The 26410-nt window shown below is 42.4% G+C and overlaps 1 protein-coding gene across 1 annotated transcript; it reads left to right on the top strand.

Annotated features, from left to right (window-relative positions):
* Positions 1-663: 663 nt before the first annotated feature.
* LOC142968439 (leucine-rich repeat and fibronectin type-III domain-containing protein 2) lies at positions 664-7417 on the top strand. The gene is made up of 2 exons (XM_076108297.1): positions 664-2039; positions 6427-7417. Exons 1-2 carry the CDS (start codon positions 664-666, stop codon positions 7415-7417), a joined length of 2367 nt encoding a protein of 788 aa, XP_075964412.1.
* Positions 7418-26410: the final 18993 nt, after the last annotated feature.

Below are 26410 nucleotides of genomic sequence, written 5' to 3'. Positions count from 1 at the left end.
CGATAACAGTGTGATAAAAAGCTGAAGCTCAGTTTACTGTGGTTGATAGCTGGTTAGGAGACACAAAGTTATCCCTCCATCTTTACAAAAATAGTCTATTTTGGTTCAGATCTACGTGTAATTTGTGTAAGTTGGATGGCTTTAAAATCATGATTACTGACACCACAATAGTAGAGAAATCCTTGGATGTATATTAGATAACCATTCATCAGGAGATAATCTCGATACAACAGATTCTGCATTATTACTAGAGTCTGTAGGCAACGGGACAAGATTTTGATATCGGAAGCGTTCTGGTTTCTGTTTCCAGTCCAGGTAGTATTGACCAATCATGTTTGAACAGACATGCAGGTAAACAGTGCGTGTGGAGAGCAAAAGAGGCAGAACGCTTTGGCCGAAATAAACTTTCGTCCTCAGAACTAGCTTGTCAGTGTTGTTCTGAGGCTATCACGGCCACTAACATGGCAGTTAATTGGCTTAGGGTACAAGAGAGGGGGGACCAGATTCAGTTATGTATGTTACTAAATATTGTTCAGGAGATGTACCCAAATATCTTAACTGCTTTTGTTGTGCAACCAAATGTTGTCTGACATAGGTAGATCATTATCTCAAACTGACCCTTGTTTTCTATTGTTTCTGCAGGTCCCCTTTGTATGAACTAACATGGACAAAGTGGTCATCAGTCTCCTGCTTCTGGGAACTGCAGTTACGATGGTCCATGCATGTCCCAAATACTGTGTCTGCCAGAACCTCTCTGAGTCTCTGGGGACTCTGTGCCCCTCCAAAGGCCTGCTATTTGTCCCAATGGACATCGACCGACGAACTGTGGAGCTCCGGCTGGGCGGCAACTTCATCCTCAAGGTCACAACTCAGGACTTTGCCAATATGTCAGGTCTGGTTGATCTCACCTTGTCCCGCAACACCATCAGCGCCATCCAGCCTTTCTCTTTCCTCGACCTGGAGACCCTGAGATCCCTGCATCTCGACAGTAACCGGTTGACTCAGCTGGGACCGGACGACCTCCGAGGGCTGCTCAACCTGCAACACCTGATCCTCAACAACAATCAGCTGAGTAGGATCGCCAACACAGCCTTTGACGACTCGTTAGTGACACTGGAGGATCTGGATTTGTCGTATAACAACTTGCGCAGTGTGCCTTGGGAAGCCATCCGCAAGATGGTCAACCTCCATCAGATGAGTCTGGATCATAACCTCATCTACTTCATTTCCGAGGGGACTTTTATAGATCTGGATAAACTGGCCCGCTTGGACCTCACGTCCAACCGTCTCCAGAAGCTCCCTCCAGACCCGATCTTTGCACGCTCCCAGAGCAATGCAGTGATGAGCACTCCTTATGAACCTCCGCTCTCTCTAAGCTTTGGTGGAAACCCGTTGCACTGCAACTGTGAAGTGCTTTGGCTTCGAAGGCTGGAGCGTGAGGATGATATGGAAACCTGCGCCTCTCCTGCTAGTCTAAAGGGCCGCTACTTTTGGTCTGTCCGTGAGGAGGAGTTTGTTTGCGAGCCCCCTCTGATCACGCAACATACACACAAGTTACTCGTGCTGGAAGGCCAAACAGCTAGCTTGCGCTGCAAAGCAGTCGGGGATCCAATGCCAACTGTGCATTGGGTTGCACCTGATGACCGTTTGATCAGCAACTCCTCCAGAGCAACGGTATATGAAAATGGCACCTTGGATATCACAATCACCACATCCAAGGATTACGGGACGTTTACTTGCATAGCTGCCAATGCTGCTGGGGAATCTACAGCCTCCATTGAGCTGTCAATCATTCAACTCCCCCACCTGAGTAATGGTACAAACCGTACCACACAGTCCAAGTCGGGGCTTTCGGACATAACTAGCTCTACCAAGATCAGCAAAGGGGAGCCTAAACCTCTACCAGAGAAGGTGGTGTCTGCATCAGAAGTGACTGCCGTCTCTGCTCTGGTCAAGTGGACTGTTAGCAAATCAACTCCAAAGGTCAAAATGTATCAGCTTCAGTACAACTGTTCAGAGGATGATGTCCTCATTTACAGGTAAGAATGATTAATGCAGCTTGATTACATCCAAGTATGAGCTGAGACCTTTCTGGTCAAAGTGGTAAATTTAGCCTGTGGTAATATTTCACTTCCGAAGACTGGCTGCTCAGCTTCTTCAGTCAATTTCTAATTGTCTGCTGGATTTGAGGGTTTCAGAGTCATTTTCTCTGAAGAGTTATTCGGAGATCAACATTAATTTTTCTTAATCCTTCTTGAGATTTTCCTTGATACCTTTTTAAATCGACAATAGCTTTCACCAAAAGAATGAACAGGGAGTGCACATTTTTTTAAGAACAGTGAAACCCAAAGTGAAATCCTTGCCCTGAGCCATTAATTAGAAATCCAAAAAGAAAAAGGATTATAGACCCTCATTTTAATATATCCTTCCTAAGCTGCTCAAGTCCATAAAGCGTAAGCTTGGAGACTGCTGCTGGAGATCTTTGGGCTCCGTGAAATCAATTTCCTATGTCAAATGAGACAGTGAAAGTAGTTGCATTCGACCAAGATAATTGAGCTGGAAATATAGAATAGAGCCTCAGCATTTAACATTAAATCAATCTGGGGAAGACATTAAAAAGGGCTTTGCAAACAAATAGATGAATTTATGAGTCTTGAGTCTATGAGATTCAATTTATTACATCTTACGGCTCCTAGGCATTTCCCCGTATTTGACCATAACTATACCCTTAGCATGCTTAAAATGGTATTTACGTTATCAGAATAGCGTAGAAATTGGTAAAGTAACCTGTTTTCCTGTGTCCGCTTCATGCTTCCTCCAACACTGACAATTGCTGGCGAATCCCTTCAGCAACGCCTCATCCAGAAACCTACACAATTTACCTGTACTGTGCATTCCAGCAAGAGCGGGTTAATGAAAGATAATTGACAGAATAAGAGAAGTCTGGTTATTAGCTGGGAATATAAGATTACAGCCGCACGCAATATTGAAGAAAGATATTGCTTTGTTCAAACACTGTGAATGCAATCAATAATAAAGGTGTTTATCTAATTTCCTTGCTTGCACACGGCTCGCTGTTAGATTGTCATCCCAGAAAAAAGAGAACAATATGAAGTTTCAGTACCTTTTCTTTTCCCGGTTATGAAAACGTCGGATGACTCATCTGCATTTCTTGCAAATGCCTCCTATGAATTGTATCTAATGTCTTTGGCATGTCAGAAGATGCATTAGGAGCTGGAAGGGAATGATAACGTGCACAGAGAAGCCAACTACTGTTTTTGAATTAATATTACCATGACTTCATTGCTCACACGTAAACACCTCTCCTCAAGTTGGCTGACACAGTTTCTCAAGGCATTGCCCGCAATCAAGCAATGATTAAAAATCAATCAGAGTCACGTGGGGGAGGAGAATTATTGCATGAGTTCTCTCAAACATGTGAGCCAACGCAGCCTCTTCCTAGTTATGGAAGAAGGCAATTAAGGGTGAATAATGGACCGCAGCCCCACTATCGTCTGGGCGATTCAGAGCCATATGGATAGATTCTGGGTAGACAATGGCCCTTATAGACTCTTTGTTTCTGATTTCCTACAGTTACAGTGTATGTAACAATCAATGGCTAAGTAGTATGTATAGCAATGGCTCCCAACTGTTTCTGTCAGATGTACCCTCAAGTGAGCGCAGGTACTCCTTCACTCATATCACCCATCATGTCCAATTTATGTCAACACTATTAATCAATTGAAAGTAGATATTAATGCAATTACTTCTTATGCCACAAGACAAAGGATTCTTAGCGTTGTTGTTGGCTGTAGTGACGCTCGGGTCGTCACACCGGTTGACCAGCGCGTTTGCGTGAGCTTACTAGGAAATACTGCGGGTCGGAACAACAAGTGACAATGAGCCGTGTATTACGTCTGCCTCGCTGAACTGCTGAGTCCACACTAAAAGGGTTAGCGGCTGCCAGCCCTTCTTTTTACATACAATTTGCATTTCATAATGGCCAGAATGTTTCATTTGATTTCATCATTAATGTAATTTATGTTTATTTTAGAGACAAAAAAAAGTTGAGAAGCGTGTACTCATTTGTGAGTAATAAAAACAATCCACATTTGAAAGCCGGGTCTTATTATTAATTTATAAAGACGGTAAATATTTCAGGATGAAAGCCTCAACAAATAAAGCTATTCTGTCCACATAGACGTGCCAGAGCGTCTTCGTTTTGAAACAGAAACAGGAAGTGTTAAATTAGAAATAAAAAATTAAAAAAATTCTTACATTGTCGTCGTATTCTTCAGATATAGACATGGAAACTGTAGTAATGTTGGGGGTATGATGTTAAAATAGTGTAAAAAGAGAATTGTTATATTTCCTGTTAACTGCTTGTTGCATGTGGACAAAATAGGCGGCACGTTGAATCTCTAGAAGAGTCGCATCTGAGACGCAGCCGAGCCACGCCGCTCACACAGGCGGTGTGGCTACTATTCCCTGTTAACATGGGCGCAATGTTAACGGGTGGCACCCAAACACACCCACTTACACAAGACCAGCTGCAACGATAGAGGCCACTTGTATCTTATCTTCTCTCAGACATCAGTCAATTGTGCTAATTTAACGTATAAAGTTGGCAGTTTGCAGGTTGGGTCATGTTTGGCTTCCTGTTCGGGTGGTTAATTAACACATATTTTCATTAAAAACAATGTTTTTAAACAACCCGCATCACTACTAGGCTGAGGCTCTTTTCTACAAAAGGTTAGGTCAAGTTTGCAATATGTACAAAAAAATAAACTGCGTTAACGCGCGATAAAATAATTGACGGCGTTAATTAATTAATGCGTTAACTTGCCCAGCACTAATATATATATATATATATATATATATATATATATATATATATATATATATATATATATATATATATATATATATATATATATATTATACTGAATTCCCTGTGAGGATGACAAAAATAAGATGTCCTGACGTGTTTATTAAAGTGTTATTTACTGCTTTTTTTCACACCCTAACACATCGTTGCTACTGTGGCAATGAACATTGGCAATGAACAAAAAACGTAACCATCGAATGTGTCCAATATGTATGCAATTCCTAAATCAATGGGCCCATCAATTCCAATGTGTGTATACAGTATGTCTGCAAACGGTTGCAGACATGTTAATGTTTCATTCTGATTTAACGAGATGTGGTCAGTAGAGTCAATTGCACTTAACAGACTGCTTGCAGTCTGGTGATTGAATTCCCTCAAAGCACAGCATTTACAAATGCACCTGTGAAACGTTTCAAACTGTAATGGCAGTCTTTATAGACTGATGAGTTTGTTTGACGAAAGCGTCTATCACTGCACACAACACAGCAGCATTCCATTGATTGGCAATACGTCTTAGATAATTAACCCACTGCAGATTGACTTTCATTTCACTCAAAAGCAGTGAGGCATATTTAAACATCTGGAATAATAACAGACTAACTACTGAATGCTTGTTAAATGGCAGTTACAAGAAAATGACATTCAGTCCCGACAATATTCAAAAAGTATCCATTGAATACTTATGTTATTGCTATTGCTTCATGCATGTCAAATGGGATATGCTGGGACCAATGAAGTCCTCTTTCTGAATTACTCTGTGCATATAAATAGCTACTTAGCATGCTTCATTTTGGCAATTTATTTGATCTGCCCTAGCATAACAGACTAAGCCAATGTTGCTTTTAACACAAAAGTTCTTTGGGCGCTTTCACAAGTCATAGTTTGTTTGGCTAATCCGAATCAGGGTGAAATTAACAATTTGAGTTTATCCATTTAGTCTGGTTCGGTTTCACAGTGCACAAATGAAAGTAGACCAAATTAAAAAAACAACGTATTTGCTGAGGGGAGTGTACAAAGGATTGAATTCATCTTTTTCATCTTCAGAGCTGCCAATTATATGCAGGGATTGCAGACTTTGAAATATGACTGTTGAAGTTTACTATGTTCACTTTGATTCAACACTGTTACAATTACTTGATAATAGTCACTGTTTTTGGAGAGAATTTAGCATATCCTGTCTTCGGCCGAGATGTCCTCCGTCCTCTCCCACTCATGTTAACCTGTAACTTGTGTCCATCTCAACAGAAGGCCTGCACAGGCAGCCTGCATTTCCCGTATACTTCCTGCAATCGGGTTGGATTATGTTCTCACTGCAATCAAACCGCACTAGGGTTTGCTTGGGACCTGCTTGCGAGAGGTGGTCTCGGACCGGTTGTAATGGCCCGCACCAGAATACGATAACTGCGTTCACAACTGCCCAAACAAACCGCACAAGCCTACACACTAAATGTAGGCTTGTGAAAGTTAATTTGTCTAGACCATCGCAAGAGGTCTTTATTTCTAATGCTGTATCTTTCTGTCTTTCTTTCTGTTGTCAGGATGATTCCCATGACTAACAGAGCCTTCGTAGTGACAAATCTTGTCCCAGGGATGCAGTATGACCTGTGTGTCCTGGCCATTTGGGATGACACCGCCACCACCCTCACTGCCACCAACATCGTCGGCTGTGTCCAGTTCATCACTGGGGAGGACTACCCGCAGTGCCAGTCCCTCAACAGTGGCTTCCTGGGTGGCACCATGATCCTGGTCATCGGTGGCATCATTGTGGCCACGCTGCTGGTGTTCATCATCATCCTTATGGTGCGGTACAAGGTGACCAGTGGCATACAGACTAATAAATTACCCACTGTGAGCGACACATACTCGCAAACCAACGGAGGGTTGAACAGGTTTAATGGTGCGCCGCCACAGGTCAAGTCCACAGTGGTGGTTCTGCGTGAGGAAATGGTAGAGTTCAAGTGTGGATCCCTCCAAAGCAGTCTGTCCTCGTCCTCATCCTCCTCTAACTCATTAGACAGCCAAACAGGAAGGGGGGCTGCCGACCGCTACAGTTTGCAGGGCAGTGAATGCAGCACCCTGCCCAGCAGCAAGTTCAGGAGGCACAGGCACGGCGCCAAAGTACGACCAAACCTGGACCACCTTTTAGGGGCCTTCACCTCATTGGAGCTGCGAGCGGTAGGGAGAGACCACCATGGGGCTTCCGGCCCCCCTACCACTTCCAATGCTGTGATGACGGTGGCTGTGGTACCCCCGTCCGATAAAGAACCCCTGCTCGGGAGAGCCGAGTCCACTACCATGCTGGGACGTCTATTAGGGATGCCGCAGGAAGGTAAACCCAAGAGGAGTCACTCGTTTGACATGGGTCATGTGGGGGCTGCGCAGTGTCGCAGCACCCACCCTCGCAGGATCAGCAACATCTGGACTAAGCGCAGTCTTTCCGTTAACGGCATGCTGCTGCAGTATGTCGACAGCGAGGACGAAAAGCCCTCTTTTGAGAGCTCTGAGTGGGTGATGGAAAGCACAGTTTGAATGGGTCTAACTGTGAGGTTCATGGCTAACAGATCTATAACAGGAGCAGAAGGAACACGAGTGTAGAGGCAGAGTGTTCCAGAAGGAATCTGCCTTTGGGTATTGCATGAAGTTCATCCATGTGAATACTGTCTAAGTAATTATGTGAGAAAAAGACACTCAAATTAATAGATTCCTGGCCATGATCTCAAGTCTCTGACAGTGTCTGACTGTATTTGAAATATTTTTCTCATCTGAAAACCAACAGCGAACCTTGGATTGTGCGGAGGGAATCTTTTCCCGTCAAGAGGCGCGTGAGATTGTCTCAGAAGGAAAGAGGGATAAAAAAAGATGAGAAATATGGATTTACTACGTCTTTGTCAAAATAACTCAATGAAGAGGATTTGCCTCAGCCGTGGTGAACTGGATGGGCATCATATTGTCTTGGACCCTCAGCATGTAATGGACTACTGCAGCAGTAGAGAGAAAGACCAGATGAGCGAATATAGAAAATTAAAAGAAAAGTCTTTTTTATTTTCATCTGGGTTTTTTCTATCATTTTGACTATTTATTATTTGAGTTGATTCATCAGTAGGCTCAGCTCTTCAGTGAGGTTATAATATACACAAACAGAAACCACACCTTTAACATACAGCCATTTCACATCACTCAATGGTACGCAGACAAATTCCAATCATTTCTTTCTCAAACACTATGGACTAGATTTCCGTAACACTCAACCACAGTAAGCCAGTCTTGTATTTCTACCTCAGGTTATATATCACATGAGGTTATTTAAATATGAAAGCAAATAAAAATACAACCGAACCCAAATACACAAGAGGATCACAAAACAGCTCAAAACACAAAGTTCTTCACTTGTTTGCAACATACTTGAAAGGATGATTTCGTCTCCAGCCAATCAGATTGAGTAATGTTCCCAGCTCAGGTTCACTTCCTGCTGTTAGAATTCAAAAGGAATAGTCTTTGAAATTAATCAAGCCCACTTAATCATTTGCTTATCCCCACAGCAGGACGTATTATTCGAATCTAATTCTCTTTAGGTAACACAAACAAGAGAGTAGGACAATTACTCATTTAGCCCGGTTAAACAGCGGTATGAGTCCAAATTGACTTTTATTATCTTGATAAAGGTCATTATGCTGCTCAGGAGAGGACGTTAAGTTGAGAAAATGGGAGAAAGATAACTTTTTAATGGCCAAACAGCTAAAGACTCTGGAAATCCATTTCACCAGATTGCATGATAGAGAACCTTTCTTGGTTTATGTATCATTTGAAGTGATTCATCAAAGGAACCATTTATTTTTCATTGACCCTCATACAGAGCTGTACATTGCCGTAAGATACTTTGAAATAGTGGCTATTCTGGTTACTGCCTACGATCAACTCAGACATCCCGACACATTTGGATGCCTTTCTCAATATCTTCTGGGTCTCTGCTGCATTTTCAATATGTGGGGTGGTCATCGTTTCTTTTTCGTTTCTCTAATCGTTTTCATCCCTAGGTGTACCATTCTGTATATTGCCATTTTTTGTACAATAACTGGGTGAGAATGTAAAGTGGGGAAAATCGTGCAGTAGTGCTTTTATTTTCATGTGAAGCAAACAGTGAGGTGCTTTACTGTGGTGTACCAACTTGGTCATTGTTCGTTGGCTCACTGAGATGGGATTTTACACGATACTACATGTAAAACACATGGCTGTCTTTAAAGGGTCAGTTCACCAAACTTACAGAAAATACATATTTTACCTCCAGTGGTATTTAGCCATGTAGATCATCTTGGTTTATTTGCTCTGGTTATCCTTCTATGAGATGTCTACTTCCACTGTGGGGGCTGGGGTGTGCAATATGATAATAGATACCATGAGACAATATTTGTCAAGTGTCAGAGATTTTACCATAACATTGCTTCCACAGCAGCTATCAATGTATTACCACTGGGTGTTTTAACCATTTGTTGGCAGTTTAGCAAATCCATGAGCAGGATTGTGTTATAGCATTATTGGATTTAGTCTTGTGATATATTTTTTTTCTCATGGTCAACAAATCCTCATGAAAAGACCAAAACCAACAGTGCAATTGATTTGTTCTTACACACAGAGTTTTCTATCCAGAAACACCAACACTTGGACAATGAAGGATCATTACCATGAACACGGGAAATGTAATTTATTTTGGGTAGATTCTGCAGGCAGGGCACAGTGCAGACCTTGCACGGCAGCTGGATTGTCGGGATATCAAGCGAGAATCATGGGATCACACATCACACGAAAATCCATCTTGACAGTTATCAAGTAATGCGTTTGTGTCTGGTAAGCCAGAGCACGGACCAATGGGCGTACTGTCAGGAGCTACTAAGGGCGTGGATTAGGTGTGTGTGACGACGCGGTGAGGTGACTGTTTGTTTCAAACAACAATGCCCAGCATAAGATGCTGCAATAGTAGAAGTTATATCAGAATTAACGAGTATTTCTTTATTGACAGAAGAGCAAAGAACAACACTGAAGGCTTTTCTCGCTGGAAAGATGTTTTCGCTCTTCGCCAAATTTGATTGACAGATAGTTCATCCAATCACCTGCCAAGTCATTTTTGAAAGTGCCTGCCCTCTTCCAAACAGATTCCAATGATGGATTCTCAGATGGTTTTGTGTTAATCCGCCACTGAAAATAGTCCTCAACAAATGCTCTATTTACGCCTGTTTGAGGCTACATCTTAAAAGCTACAGTTCCAGGCTGTTTTTTTATTTTTGTAAATATATTATAAATGTGTGATTTGAGTGGCCTTGTGGAGTGCCACAAACTGCGTAGAAAGGTCAGAAATGAGTGCGAGATGGACACACACATTGTTGGTTTTGGTCTTTTGATAGAATCTTTTAATACGATTTTATACACAGGATTTCATCCCGATCGCCCACTCTTACAATGGAGGGATGGAGGCATTCACAAACATGCAGAGTTTTGCATGATTCTGAGGAATTAGCAGTATTCCTGACGGAGAATTGTGTTACTGAAACTTTTTAAATATAGATTTTCAAAAGAAAATTGCATTCACCTCCGTTGTTTTGGCCGGAGGCAGAAATCTCAAAGATATCACAGAAACCTTAAATAAAGGGTGTCACCAGAGATAAATGGGTTTTTCTTGTCATTTGGGTGAACTGAGCCTTTGACCTGCTTTCTCTACTTGTGACATCATGTAACATCCTCCTCCATTCTGCTAACTGACAATACAATTTAAGTGTGTACTTGACTCGACATAGTAATGACTCTCACCTGAGGTTCTAGGACAAAAACAAGAAGAAAAAAAAACTGTTTCTGTGTGAAAACATTTTGCTACAAAAGAACATAAAATATTGATGAATTCCTATGAACCAAACTGGCTCTTCCGTGTTTTCTCTTCTTGCAATGTCTCACCACACCACACACCTGCCTTGGATTGTATTAGTAATCGCATTTGTTTGTTTTTTGCCCTCATCCCTCTGAGTTTAGAGTGCTACCTTACCGTTCCGACCCGCAGAGTACAAAGGAGCTAATGGAGTGTCCTTCCTGCCTCGCTGTCTTTGTTTACTGTAGGATGAGCCGAGGGTTTTCCTCCTGTGGTCCAGCTGCTGTAATCAGGCCAGTCGCTGCTGACTCACCTCAGCGCTGCCCTTATTACAAATCACCGGTACATGCAGCTCCTGGCCAGAGCCCATAATAAGGCCTTAATTCATATAATCTGTCAGGAAAGGTGCTTACAGTAGCACAGAGTAAATATAATCTCCACACAGAGTAAATATAATCTCCACACAGAGTAAATATAATCTCCACAGGGGCCAAGCCGTGCAGGATAAGACAGCGGTATGCACCTGCTGAGGGCTCAGGAGGAACACGGCTACATGTATGTAGGAAGGTTGTTATCTGGTTGTCACGATGCAGAGGACGTTCACATCGAGGCAAGTACACTACTGAAGAGACAAATTAATCCGGCAGCAATGCCAGTGTTTTAAGGAAGTAAGTGAGCCGCCTTTGACAGCGCAACTTTTCAAAGCGATGATCGAATCACCCTCTCAGCTTTGTGGGTGTGAGCAGGTGAGAATATCACAATGCTGTTGAAACAGCAAAACAACTTGCCCCTCCCTACAAGGGCCTTTAAAGTAGCAAATATAAGCAAATATACAGTAGAAACAGCAGCACAACTTGCAGACATACCCATATATACAGTATGTGCGCATTCAGACATATACATAGCATCCACACACCCCTCCCACCCCTAGACATGAGTACATGATTGATCCTTTAATTTTTGAACGTCCCCAGTCAGCTGATAGAGTAATCACAGGGAGAGAGAGAGACTGAGAGATTATGAGTGAAATGGAGTGAAAATATAGTCTTCCTGACTGAATTTGCATTGAAGCTTCATGATTTACCTTCTCCCAATACTCATTTTCACCAACAGAGCCCGAACGCATCATAATGTAAATGAACGGAACCTTCCTTCTTTGTCCATTAGCCAGTTTACCAGCTCTCTTCCTGTCAATTTAAACACGTTTTTGTTGTTTACAGTGTAACAGAGATCGGCAAACAGAAAGCATGAATGCAGATGTCCTGACGCATATTTTACTGAATATTGGCAGATAACGATGTCAGTAAAACTTTATTTCACGCTGTGAGGGTTAACGTGTGCAAAAAGTCTGAGAAATTATCTTAAACTAAAACTACAGAGGTTCTAATACTTGTTTTTCTTGGGTATCGGCTGATACCAAGAACCGAGGTGATGTTAAAAGTCTAAGATGCCACCGCAATTCCCACCAGAGTCCAACGTCCAAGCACGGCAACAGCTAGAGCTGCTTCAGCCAGGACAACCGCCGAGTCTGTCAGAGTCCAGGACTGAAACGCTGGAGCTGACCGACCCGCCACAGTCCGACACCCAGCCACCGTCGGACCGCAAGAGCCACGACTCTGAAATCCAACAAGCAGATCAACCAGAGTCCTGATCCACCTACAGGATCTACCTGGACTCCATGGCTCGTGGCCGCAGATGCAGCCATCACGGTTTGATTCAAAAAGAACTGGGGAAGACGTGGACATCCGTGATGTCACAGAGGTGCTGACATATAGTTTTTCTTATTAAAACATTTTGGCAGGTGTTTTTGTTGTTGTGGGTTTTTTTTCCAAAGTGTGACTGTTATTATAGACACTTTTTGGTGCCAGGGACCACGAACAGGGGAGACAACTTTCCCAAGGGCCCCCTCATAATGTGGTAACATTGATTAAGCACATACTTAATACCTTTGTCCTCTTTGAACTCATTTGAACTATATTTGTTTTCTAAAACTAAAAAAGATGAACAGAAACACATTTCAATTTGAATCATGTCATCACTACCTTTTTTTTGTGTCTCTTCCACGACATCACTCCCCCTTAGTCCAAATATGGTCACTTCCGTTCACAAAACAACCTGACGACAGCCAAAATCCAAGATGGCGATGGCAAAAATGCCGCACTCAAGTCTTCAAAACCGCTGTCCACAAACCAATCGGTGACGTCACGAACAGTCCGTCCATTTCTTACATACGGTCTATGGCTGGCACCTGAGGACACATGACACCCTTTATTCTCCCTGCTCTGTTCTCAATTGAACCAAACTCGAACTGTCGTCATAGTTTCTCAGTTTAGCGAGTTTGGGCTCAGCGTCACCTGACTGACTCAAGTATTTCTCCATGCTTGCCGGCTAGCTCGATGGCTAATAAGCAAAGGAACCGGTTGGTTGCACCCTGAGTGAAGTGACTGATTCACTTTTTAATGAGACAGCACAATTTTTTTTCTTTTTACCAACTTATTTTGCAGCCTCCCTGGCAGAGTACCACGGACCTCTAGGAGTCCCCGGACCACTTCTTGAGAATCACTGGTTTACTTTTCACGTAGTGGAGCTTTTTTCCTAAATCAAATCAGTCTGACAACACTTGGTGAAAATGACCCAGAGCACGATGAATCATCTTCAGATGAAGAAGAAATCCCCCAAGCTGAAAGAGAGACATTTTTGTCAATGAACGGAAAAATAACATGGTCCTGGTCACCATATGACAAGCAGGGCAGGATGGTAGCACAAAATGTCATAAGGATGACCCCAGGGCCCACAAGACATACAGTTGCCCATGCCCAGGATATCATCTCAACATTCAGCATGTTCATCACACCAGCCATAGAAAAAATCATCCTGGAGATGACAAATTTGGAGGGTTTCCGTAAATATGGAGACAACTGGAAAAGGATGGATGAGATTGACCTGCGTGCCTACATCAGGCTGCTAATCTTAGCAGGTGTGTTTCGGTCCCGAGGCGAGGCTGCAGTCTTTGGGATGCAGAGAGTGGAAGGGCGATTTTAAATGCAACGATGTCACTGAAAGTCTTTCATACTTTCTCAAGAACGATACAATTTCATAATCGTGAGTCAAGACCTGCAAGGCGTGTGACAGACAAACTTGCGGCCATACGAGAGGTCTGGGAGAAGTGGATTCCACTGATTAAACAGTCTTTCTGCACTGTGAAGAGGAAAAACCTAGATATTCACAAAGTTTGTGATGAATAAAATGCAATCAAGCTGCTTTATTTTAGGGGTTTAGTGAAGGCGGGTCATTTTTGACCCTTAGGACAAGTGGTGTATACAGAAAGTTAAGACAACACAAGGGTTAACCGAACTTTTTAACAAACGTGACGTTATAAGCTCCCGGTAACATAACGTTACATGCACTTTGCCTGAGGCATGGCTATGTTAGCTAAGGTTAGCTACGCATGTATGACACAATTTAAAATAAATCCTATGAGCTTGGTTTTCTCCGACCGAGAAAGCGGCGCTTCATGTCAACACAGCAGCCCTCCATGTCGTTCTTTAAAAAAAGAGACTCCACGACACTAACAACATGAGAACAAAGAGAAGTGCTGCTACATTTAAAACAATTTTGACAAAACAGAGCAATATAATGTCAACTTACCTCCATATCGCTCATCACTGTAACCTCCCGTCCGTGTTTACAGTGGAAGCAGATACCAAGAGCCAAGTCGAACCCACCAATAGAAACTCCTGGCTCATTCAGCAGCATATGCCCCGCCCACTACATCCAAACTCAACTCGTAGCTTTCTCTTTTGAAAGCGGTTGTTTTTTTTGAAAGCGTAAGTTTTCGTTTTGAAAGCAAAGGTTTTTGATTTGCAGCCAAACATTCTAGTTTCATGAGCAAAACTAACATTTTTGATTGCAGTGTGAGAAATTTTTTTTTGTTTGCGTAATAAAGACACAAATATACCTTCATACAATCAATATTACACAGAGAGAGAGAGAGAGAGAGAGAGAGAGAGAAAACTTAAAGTCTGGTGTAAGAATCAAGACGAAGGCTTTACATTCAGTTCAGTTACTGTGTTATGTCCAAACCACTTAGCACGTCTTCCTCTCAAAGTAACTGTCAGCAGCATGTTAAGCTGGATGATTTTACGTGATGACAACTCGATGCACTCTGTGACATGATGTACTTCAGTGTACTTGAGTGTAAAAGTTTTTGCAAACCTAGATCTGTATTTTTCATGTACTTTTTTTGAAATCCGTCATCCGATGAAAAACGTTACGCACAGAAACCTTGAACACCGAGTCTGTTGCATTTTATTGTTCTCTTTGCTGCGAAAATATTCGCACTGCGAGTCAAAACTGTATTATGAAGGTGGGTTCAGTGGATAGCACTAGTCCCAAACTGGGCTAATGAAAGAATGAGATTAGCAAAAAGCTATTGTTTAGCTGCCTAGAGCACAATCACTGCTGTCTAATCTTTCTTACAATCTTTGTTCCCCGACTCAAAGCTGTTCCACAATCACCTGCCACGATCCATCTCTGAATTCCTCGTCTCCGTATTCTTTTATATATTTATGGTAAAGTGCTTTGTGCTGGGAGACGTTCATCGGTCTATCAGATGCCATTTCGGATGATGCCTTGTGCATGGACGGTGACTCCGACTGGTCAAACCACATTTTTTCATCTTCTCTGTGTTTTTCAATCTGGCGGTTTTGGAGGCCTGTAGGTGTCTTGGTGTTGCTGAAGCTTGTCCATGCAGCTGGACCGCTACCGCCAGCAGGAAGCAGCTCGTCCTGCTCCAACAGGAGGTGAACAACTACAGCTAACCACTACACCTGTTACAAGCTCCGCCGTTCTCCTCTTTCTTTTTTTTAACTAGTATTAATAGTTACATTTGTTTACCCTGTTCATCTTGGGTAAGACTGTGTGTGTGTGTTTTCCAGCTGGAGGCTCAGCGTTTGAGGAGAGACGAGGCGTCGATGGTCGCGGATGCTTTCCGCATCGCCTTTAAACAGCAGCTGAGGAAACAAAGTGAGCACTTCCTGCTGCTGGCCGACGCCAACATCCTGAAATCCCATCCCTGAAAAGGCTGAAGGCAATTCTGCTACCAGCGCACAGAATTTTACCCTGTTCACCTTGAGTAAGAGTGTGTGTGTGTGTGTGTGGGTGTCTGATAAAACAATCTCACATGCACTGTTTGTCTGCAGCAGTGATCGGTCCGTGTGGTGATAAATCAGGTGCAGAGGTTATTTGTGTAAATTTCCATTCCCTCCGCCCAGATTCTGCACCTCTGCACGGGGAAATACATATTACATGAGACCCTTTTTCAGCAGTGCCACTTTTCTTCCATTCTACCTGAACAAACATCCGTGCAGTCCCTTAGCGAGTAAGGACAACACAGTCTGTGTGGAACCTAAAAAAAAGGCAGCAAATCTCCCGTCTGCACTTCGGCAAACAGAACCTCTTAGTTCAGCATGTACGTATGCTAACATTCGCTAATGGCTAAAGACAGCGGACAGATGAGTCAGTTTTGTAGGTACTTGATCATCAATTAAAGTATTTCACACTGAAATGTTAAACTGATGATGGTGCTAGATAGAAGGTGAAGGGATCACCGAGGTCAGTGGGAAAACCACTCATCCTCAACTCGTCAGTGCCCCTCGGCGTCTGACACCCAGGCACCCGTGTGGCTTTCAACAGAGTCTAATGTAAACCCATCCGCATCAGTATTAGAACAGAACAACTGGCGTAGTATAAAGAGCAAGAAACAAACACAGGACTATCACCCAGGAGACTTTTTTTGAAAATAAATTGTGCATGACACGAGTAGAAATTGAAACACCATACCTTGCCACGTCCAAGACTTGACACTAGAGGGGTACCGAGAGCGTCATAGTTTAAAGTTTAGGTCCACTGACCGAGCCGCGGTATTTGACGATTAGGGAACGTGAACATGTTTGCCTCTGGGAACTTTTAAATGTACAACATTTCATGATTTCTCTTTGTAGAAGAGAGATCATGCCCCGGAGTCTTTTTATTTGGCACGAGGCAGCCAACTTGACGGAAACTCTCGCACCTTTGCCAGCGCAGTCAGACTCGGTGCCATCACTTGAGCGGAATCACTTGTTTGACATCCTGTCTGCTTGGACAAAGCGAAAACAAACACTCCTTTGAGAACAACCGATGTTTGATGCATAGAGAAAGAGAACAGTAGATCTGTTGACTACCATTGTTCATTGGACTGCGCTGCCTGCTGAGGACGTTCACACTAATTGTCGTACTCCTCTCTTATCTCTGACCTTCGATGTCGCCGTTTTATTCCAACAACTACAACAAAGTTTTGCTTTGCAGGGCAACGATCCCTTTCAGGTTTTCTGAAGTTCCTTTTCTGCTGCATTTTCACACAAGCAGCTCCCGCCGTGCATCTATCCATCATCTTTTATCCCTGAGCACGGCTCACAGCGGTGTGCTTCGTCTTTTTTCACAGTGGGAAAGCACACTATATTGGAGGTCATGACAACAAAGTTTGCATAGGGGGACTCTCATATTCCCCATAAAGTGGGTGTCCATTACAGAGAGCTCTCTGAAAGCAAACCTTATCTTCCCTCTGCTTCTGCAGCCTCATCGCCTCTTCCATGGAGGATTCTTTATTCACAGAATCCAATATTAATAACCCTCGTTATTAATAATGCCAGAGGGAACGCACGGCGGCTTGTTTATTTCCCAGACAAAGTTGTCTGGCTGGAGAAAAGTTTCGATAGCTGGATCGGAGATCGAGAATTTGAGCTTGCCAGAGTTTATTTCGTCTTGTCTCTGGTATTCCCTGGCTCAGTCTTAATAAGTATCTCATCCGCTGTCACTCTTTCTCCCTCTCCGTAACAAGCAATTAAGTGATACCTGCTGGATAGTGTAGTACTGTGTCAGAATGCAATAAACTGCATGGCTATGAAATGCAATCACATCGCCACATTATGACATTACGGTATTTCTTCATAAAGGTGACACACATGACATTAACTTCTAATATAACTCCAATCCTGATGGATTCATGCCTGACATTCTGAATAAATACTATTGCAGTATTTTGAGTTATTTGCAGTTATGTTTAGTAAAATAAGAATCAGTAGTGGATGATAATCATTCACTAATACCGCAGTGTAAAAATACTGTTACTACCAATTACCATGTTCACAGAATACATCGATTTTAAGTTTACTTACACAACAAAACTACTCTGTTAGGCTGAGAAAAGATCACAGTTTGGTTTAAATAAGTATGTTTGTTGCGTAAAATAAGCATATTTGTTCTGTAAAATGAGCATGCTTGTTATGTAACTTACACTATAAGGCATTAGTTAAGTACACGAGTCAGGTAAAATAAGTCATCATGGACTTTTGGTTTCACGCAGGACATGAACAACTGCCTCCTGGGTGAAAGTCAATGTTCGTTTGACCAAAACCTTCACCCCTAGAGACGCGGATGGGTTTACGATGGATTTATTTGGAAGCCCGGTATGTCTCGTACAGAGGCTAAAGGGTGCCTTGGTGCATCTGTATTAGGGGCCGAGGCCACTGACCAAGCGTCAGTACTTGTCAAGTTTGGAGTGTAAATTGGTTGCAATGTACACACGCCAAAAAGTTAGCAACAAGCAAGTGAATATTGTGGAGCATTTAGCAGCCAGATATCCAGATATCTCCCTCAGGAGCTGGTGGAGACCAAGACAGAGCTAAAAGGAGAGTGAATATTGGACTCACATTCATCAGGTGTCTATAAACGCAACTCCAAATGAATGCTAGGTAGCACTTTATAATAACTACACACTATGAAGCATTAGTTAAGTATGAGTAAACACTTAATTCATCATTTATAAAGCATTGTTCCTACGTTAATAATTCATTAGTATGCAGTTCATAACAGTTATAAATGTTTTATTCTTGATTAATAAGCTCGTCTATTATGTGTTTCATTATTGTGTTTTCATACTTTATAAATGATGGATTCCCCATTTGTAAATGAAGTGTTATATATTTTACAAACCAATTATTAAGGAGTTGTAGATGATTAATAATAAGATAATTTATAAAGTGTTAGTAAATGATTAATAACTTATTTAGATGTACATTATTCATGCATTTATATATATATAATGGTTAGGGACTATGTTAATATATGCTTTATAAACGCATATTAATACTGCAATTCATGATTAATTCATGATTTATTAAGGTAGTTACTACTCCTTAGTAAAGTGCTTTATGTGACCTCATCTAAAGTGAGGACTATTTATGCCTTACAAAGCATTTATAAATGACATTGAAAGGCCAGCAGTGTCTCAAAACACAGTTTTTGAACAGAACAGGCAAATAGACACAATACAAAGTGATCAAAAACATAATATTTATTGCAAGATGCAAACAATATACTATTAAATACAAACCAATTCTTGTATGATTATCCCTGGGATCCCCTTTTTACCTGCAGGGAGACGCTCGGTTGTCAAATACCCAATCATGGCATGCCTCCTGTTGCACTCCTGTTGCATTGATCTGTCTATTCAACACCTCCAGCTTCTCATCTCTCCTACTGAAAAGCATGTCCAAGCTCAAGGACCACTGCGATATTTCTTTTGACCCTTTGTTCACCCTTTCTACGTGACGAGACATTTGGCACCGGAATCACCTCTGTCTGCCGCCGATAGCTCCGTCCTGTGAGCGTGTCAATACTCGCTGGTGCGGACTGCGATCTAGCGACTTGTAAAGCCCTTATCTCCATAAAACTAAAACATTAATCTCCCCGTCAAACAGCCTTATCAACAAACACACATTTCAATAAATCAAAGTCCGTTTGTGCTCGCGGTTTTACGCTTTATCTCTTCGGCATTGCAGTCACACACCTGCCAACTCGCCGTTTAAATACTTGACAGCTGATCATAACAGTCTGACTAAAAAGTAAGCCCACAAATATTTGTGTTTTGCTGAATTTCTACAGAAGTGGGTAAAGTAAAAGTGAAATTATCGCCATGCAGTTTGAAACTGTCGAAAGTGGTTTGAGTGACAGTGAAACGGCATTCGCTTTCTTATCTCCACGTGTTTCCCTTTGAAACAGATTGTCGGCGGTAATGCGGCAGCTGAAATCAGTGGGACATCAGTTCTGTTTGAGGGAAGCAGAAGGGATTGTTCGACAATCTGTGACAGTTTGAGTTGAAGTATTAAAATCTTTGATCAAGATCAAGCATCAAGATTAGATTGTCCGGCTTCCTGACTTGTGCAAAACAAGTTTGTACTCTTGCTTAAGGTGGTTTTTGCCTTTGAAAAACATTTTCTAAATGGGACATGGAAACGCCTTTATCGGATAAATTCTGACATAGCACATTGGAGTCACATGACTGGTCAGCTGTTTCCGCTGTCTGCGTTGTTTCTGATTCACAACCTTCACATCTTCTTCTGCTCTGTTTACTGGCACACATGCGCAGTCTAAAGCGCCAACTTCTGACCAAACTACACTGTAGCTGTTTATTCACTTCAAACCAGAAATGTGCCTAATTTGCAATTCTCAAAAGTTAGCTTTAAAACACAAGTACAATTTGAATTTCTAGTATACTCGAGATTTCCATTTAATGCTACTTTGTTTCAACTTTACAATATTAATGAGTAAAAAGTACAATTATCGGCGAGGCCGGATCCGGCTCTACCCGCTGGAGTCTGAGCAGAAGGAGTTTCATTAAGCTCAGCCATTAAGCATTTTGTTTGATTTTATGGAGAAGGTATTCGTATTAAGTTGAGAATTAGCTTTTACTTAACAACTTACATGGGTTTGAGTATTTGTTTCAGTGTGTTATTTCTACTTTTACAAAGGTGAAGGACCTTATGTATTCAACCACTGATCTGACATATTGATATCGGATTACACTGACGAGCTCTTACTGATTTTCAATAGATATCGGCAAGATGTAGCAGCCGAACCCTCGTCAGCCAACACTTCCCGATGAAGCAACGCGGACGGGGAACACCATCTGCAGAATCACAGGTTGGAACGTAAAGAAAAATAAATACAAATAGATATTACCAGAGGCTTTATTCCAAAGGAAAACGTAATGTGATGTATTGCTTCATGTCTGATCTGTACCTCAAACAACCAGCAGTGAGCACAGTATAATGTAGCTCAGTGTGACATCTGAAGCGCGCCATGATGCATCTCAGCGGCTCACCTCAGCTCAACCCTTTTGTAACAACATCGTGTAAATGTCGCCCGGTAAATAGAGCGTGTGTGTGTGTGTGTGTAACCTTGAACCATTTCTCACCCCCTCTCCCACACCCCCCGCCGTCCCTGACGCGACTGACATCCGCCTTCCGTGTCATCCAGCTGGTCGGGATGATGAATGGGACTAAATCATTGCATCCAACTGTTGCAGGGATGTGTGATAAACTTGTTTGGCGTATCTCATGCATACAAATCCCCCCCGTAATTGAGGAGGGAGATTTTCTCTCTCAACAACAAGAATTCTGAATATTTTATGGCACACTTTCAAGTCGTAAATGGACCAGAAAATAAGCTCCATCCAGAGATTGTATTAACCCCCAAATGATATTTTCTCAGGCCTATCTGCCAGGTAAGCACTCATCCTCTGGTTGTGCCGGTTTTGTTTGCCTTTACCAGTCGGGGGAAACTGGACTGGAGACCAGCGGCAATTCAGATTTATTATGGTGTTTTTTTCCCAAAGCGGAAAATGAGCAGGAAATGAATTTTGTGTGTTTTGCTGCGTGCTCAGGTGACATGGGACAAATTTATACTGTGTAGTCTCTTCTCGTATTCTCCCTGTCATTTTCCCCTCTTCTATATCTCTATTTCACAATAGTGTTGACAATCAGGCCTTGTTTAGTATTTAGCATAGTCATAGAAATGTATTGCTTCTGGGAAAATACAGCAAACGAAATGTGGGGAAAAAAAGACTGCTTTGAACAGACGCAAACGCAAACTAATTACTTAATTTTACATTTTCCACGCAGTTTAACATGGGCGATTCAATTCAATCTATTTTGTATAGCCCAAAATCACAAATAGCAGATTTTCTCAGAGGGCTTTACAATCTGAGGGCTTTACGACATCCTCAGATCGGTAGAGGAAAAACTCCCCCAAAAACCCCTTTAACAGAGAGAAAAATAAAGGAAGAGACCTTAGAGAGAGCAACAGAGGAGGGATCCCCTCTACCAGGATGGACAGAAGTGCAATAGATGTCATGTGTACAGAATGCACAACATAACAGAGTTACAACACATTCAATGCATACGACAGAAATCTCATCCCACTGGGCGACCTCTCCACCTGCCGTTACGCTGTTTAATTCTCCCCTTTTGTATGTGACGCAGAGTCTGCCGCGCGAGCCCCCGATTTCTCCGCTTTGTCCCGCTGCTTTCATGATCCGTAACGCTTCTCAGAAAGATGCTGGAGATCCTGGAAGCCTGTTGTTGACCAGGCGTGCATGTAAACAAGCGCATCGACGGGATGGTGTGCGCGAATAATCGCTCCAAAAATATTCAGCACGCAAAATTGGGGGGTATTCTGGAGCACTCCTGGGGGCGAAGACCGAGCTAAAAGTTTATACAAAAATAGATGGAAAGATATTTTTAATACCAACTGTGCCTGGCCAGTCTGCATCCAGCCCACCAGCAGCAGTCAGATCCAGCGTTCCCCTGAGACGGCAGCAGAGGTTAGGAGAGCGTCTCAGTAAAGCTGCCTGTACTTCCTGTGTCCTGCGAGCCTATACCCTGCGGCCATGTCTGGAGTCCCTCTGGACAACCTGTGCTGACAAACATGAAGGATAAGATAGATGAACAGGACATGACTTGGAGCTGGGGAGGTGGAATTACAGCTCTGCAGAGACTCACTGTGGAAAGTTTACTGCAATTTTCTATTTAGGCTTTACATAGTCGACTCTGATTGGTCAAGTTATGATTTTTTTCCCTATTCATCCCCATTTTGTTTAAGTTGTGTGTAGCTATGGAAAACAATATAGCAAAAACAACAAAAGTACTGGCTGTTGTTTCAGATCAATGGAGAGCGCTGAAATGAAGAGGAGATAGACCGACAGATCACGTAGACCTGGTTTGGTTTGATCAGCCTGCTTGCTTTATGTGGTTGTACGTGGAAGTTCTAGAAGTGGCAAGCCACCTGTCACGATCAGGCTTTGCCCTGTGTCTTTGTTTCTTTCTGTAGCTCCTCACTCACCTCATCAGCTCATTAGTCTCACCTGTTCACTCTGCCTAGTTCACTATTTAAACCCTGTCCCTGGATTCCCTGTTTTTCACTACACCTGACTGTCTGAGTCCTCATAATGCCCCGTGACACCACCGACAGAAAGGAAAACACACACACAGAGAGAGAGAGAGAGAGAGAGAGAGAGAGAGAGAGAGAGAGAGAGAGAGAGAGAGCTACTTCTACAATCCCCTCCCAGGTGATTTCACAGAATCGTTCAAGTGCTCTGATTTAATAAACGTATTCTTTGATTTCCAAAGGAGCCTTATGTTGTTGTCATTTGGCCTACATTTAGTAGAACTTAGTCTGGTCCATATGGTGTTTTATTCACGCATCCTAAAGAGATTAATTAAAGTGTTGTTTTATTTTCAGATGTATATTTACAGTGTTATTAACTGATTTATTCAGAGAAACCAAGCAGTTCTGTGTAAGTCAGTAATGCAGCAGTCTAATATAGCCCGAATGGAATGATCCTTTGTTTCTAGTGCTGGGCAACGATTAATATTTTTTAATCGCGACTAATCGCATGATGTTTTTGCGATTAATCGCGATTATCGCATTGTTATGCACAAAGTTCAATAATGAATTCAAAAGTAGTGTATTGAGCACTTTTATTTTAAAGTACTGCTATATGAACAAAAGGGCAATAACATTTGGTTTATAAACACTTTAAACACATAAGGTTCTTGTTAACAGCAGTATTCCCTTTACACAGTAGCAGTTATAACAGTTATAATGATTCTGATAATAGATATTCAGCCGGTGTTCACAACTTTATTTTTATGTGTGTAAGAGATGCAATCTGAAATATACACCTTGAAAACTGCAAACCTATCTACTTCTTTTTTTTGTTTGTTAAATTCTCAGTAGCGATAACTAAATGATATGGTTATTATACATATTACAAACAAAAACACTTTAAAAACTCGACAATATGTATTTTAATATTGTCACTGTTGTAAATTGTTTGATTGCATGATTTGTATTTGTGAGACAAGAGTGAACGACGGTGACGGAGTGTGGGAGGGGTTCTGGAGCCGGGGGGAGAGAGAAGGAAGTGACACCACACAAACACAGCTGTTCACTGCCTGGTTCTTGTCTTAAAAATGTCGCATGTGAACATAATTGCTTTTATTTATTTTTTGAACTGGCCCCTGACATACTTATTGTTGACGAGGTACCATCCTCTCTAAGAAACATACTGGAAGCAGATACAGTTTTCTCTTTAACTAGCTTGCTGGAGAAACACCCCACTCTAAATTTCTACCATTATTTTCTCCCAGCAGTTTGGTTTATGACAACATTCCAGCAGCTGGTGGGCACTGAAGAAGATACTGTTGCCACAGTATCTTCTTTAAAAGTCTTTCTTCTTCAAATCAGACTCATGAAGATACATTGTTGACCAAATGTTTCTACATAAAATGCATCTTTCAGTCAAACGACAGGAACCCAAACCAACTAACTACTGATCCATATATGTGACGCAACAGGAGCACTCGTGAAAAATCTTGCAAAACAAAACACCGTTCGCCCCGGTGCGGCAACGAAATAAAGACATAAGGACGTCGACGAACACACTCCAGCTCCATATGGCTGATGTTTCCTCTCGTCGTTAACCTGCAGCGTTACAGTCGATACGTGTGGGTAATTAGTGCGCTGATGCTTTCTTATTTCAAGACACATTGTGCGTCACAGTCTACATGGTCATTTTGCAGGATGAATGGATCCTTTTTTTTCTTTAATTTTCTACTCTCAGCGTGGTGGTAGCATTGGAGGAGTCTCGGTGCATGCAGCAATACACATTAGCCAAGGTGGACACAAATAATCGGTCCGAAAACAGAACAGCACTCCTGGGGCAAATTTCTAGGAGCTACAAAACATTTCCTGCAACATCTACAAAATATTACATCTACAACAAAAAAGATAGACTTACAAAAAAAAGGGGGGGATACCAACTGTGTAACTGCCTGGCCAGTGTTCATCTAGTACCAACCCACCAGCAGCAGTCAGATCCAGCGTTCCCCTGAGACGGCAGCAGAGGTTAGGAGAGCGTCTCAGTAAAGCTGCCTGTACTTCCTGTGTCCTGCGAGCCTATACCCTGCGGCCATGTCTGGAGTCCCTCTGGCCAACACTGACAAACACGAAGGACAAGATAGAGGAAGAAGTGGGAAGTTAACTGCGCTTCAGTTGCTTCATCATTGACGTCAAGGGGCGCATAATTGCACTTTCACCAAAATAATTGCCCCCCCCCCCCCCGACATGCTCATTCATTCGTTGTCTATACCTGCTAATTGGAGTCCAGGGTCACTGCTGGAGTTCATTCGAGCAGGCAGCTGGAACGGGAGACATGTCATTGTCTAGCTGTACCACCTTTATCTCTTTAAAAAAGAGCTATAATCAAGGTCTCTCCTGCCCAGTAATTATGCGATGAGGGCGATGAATGTGTTAATCAACATCAGGGTCTCGGCCGGTTGACTGATGAGCGCCGGATGAAAGACATTAATGAGAAAACTATGGTCAGAGTTGTGTTAGACTCACGTGTCTAAGTCTAAATTTATTAGACTTAAGACACGTTTGTTTTTAAAATGGACAATATCTGCAAATGGCAACTATGATATCGTTGGGGAAGAAATGATTGTTATGCCAAAAAGACTTTGTTTAAACGGCCAGTGGGTTGCATTTAGGGGGATTTAATGGCCAAAATGAAATACAATGTACATAACTGCGCTTCAATTAATATATAATCACCTGAAACTAAGAATTGTTTGTCTTCTAGTGAGCTGGGAATGAACCTTTTTATATCTACATTGGGGCCATGTTCCTCTTCACAGAGTCCCCCATGTTGTGTGCGCCAGTATACACTTTTTAATCACAAACAGATTGCTTGTTAATGTTACACCCACAACGCGTGGTAAACATGACGGGCTCCGTGTTTCAAGACGCGTCTGTTGTGGTTTGCCCACATCTCTGCAGACCTCTCGCACTGAGGGCGGTCCCTCAGGTGACAGTTGCTCTGGGAGCCCTGTCCCTTCCCCACAAGTCAAGAGAGGGTGCAGCGGGCACTACATCCAATACATGCATTTAAAATGTCAATATCGCAGGCGATTGTGTTAATTTAATTGTGGGTAGTCAAAATTCTGACTTGCATCCCACTTTGCTACATGAGAACGCACTCTGTCCTGTATTGGCACCGAATGTTAGCTCTGGATGTGAATTGTGACGCGTGGAAAACGTCCAATATGAAAGTAAAACTGAGAATGCAGGGCTGGGAAAATAAGATTTCACTCTGTCTGCAGTTCAATGGCGAGGTTGAAAAGTTGTCTCGACTCTAGTGTCTCCAGTCCCCCCTGTCTGTTTGTGGGCGTGGCTTCTCCATTCGCTCTCCAGGCTCAATGATTGCTGCCAAGCTGCTTCCTCTAGCTCTA

Source organism: Anarhichas minor, unplaced genomic scaffold (assembly GCF_050575085.1).
Source record: "Anarhichas minor isolate MPS153535 unplaced genomic scaffold, ASM5057508v1 ptg000040l, whole genome shotgun sequence".
NCBI lineage: Eukaryota > Metazoa > Chordata > Actinopteri > Perciformes > Anarhichadidae > Anarhichas > Anarhichas minor.
This window is presented reverse-complemented; position numbering and strand designations above follow the sequence as displayed.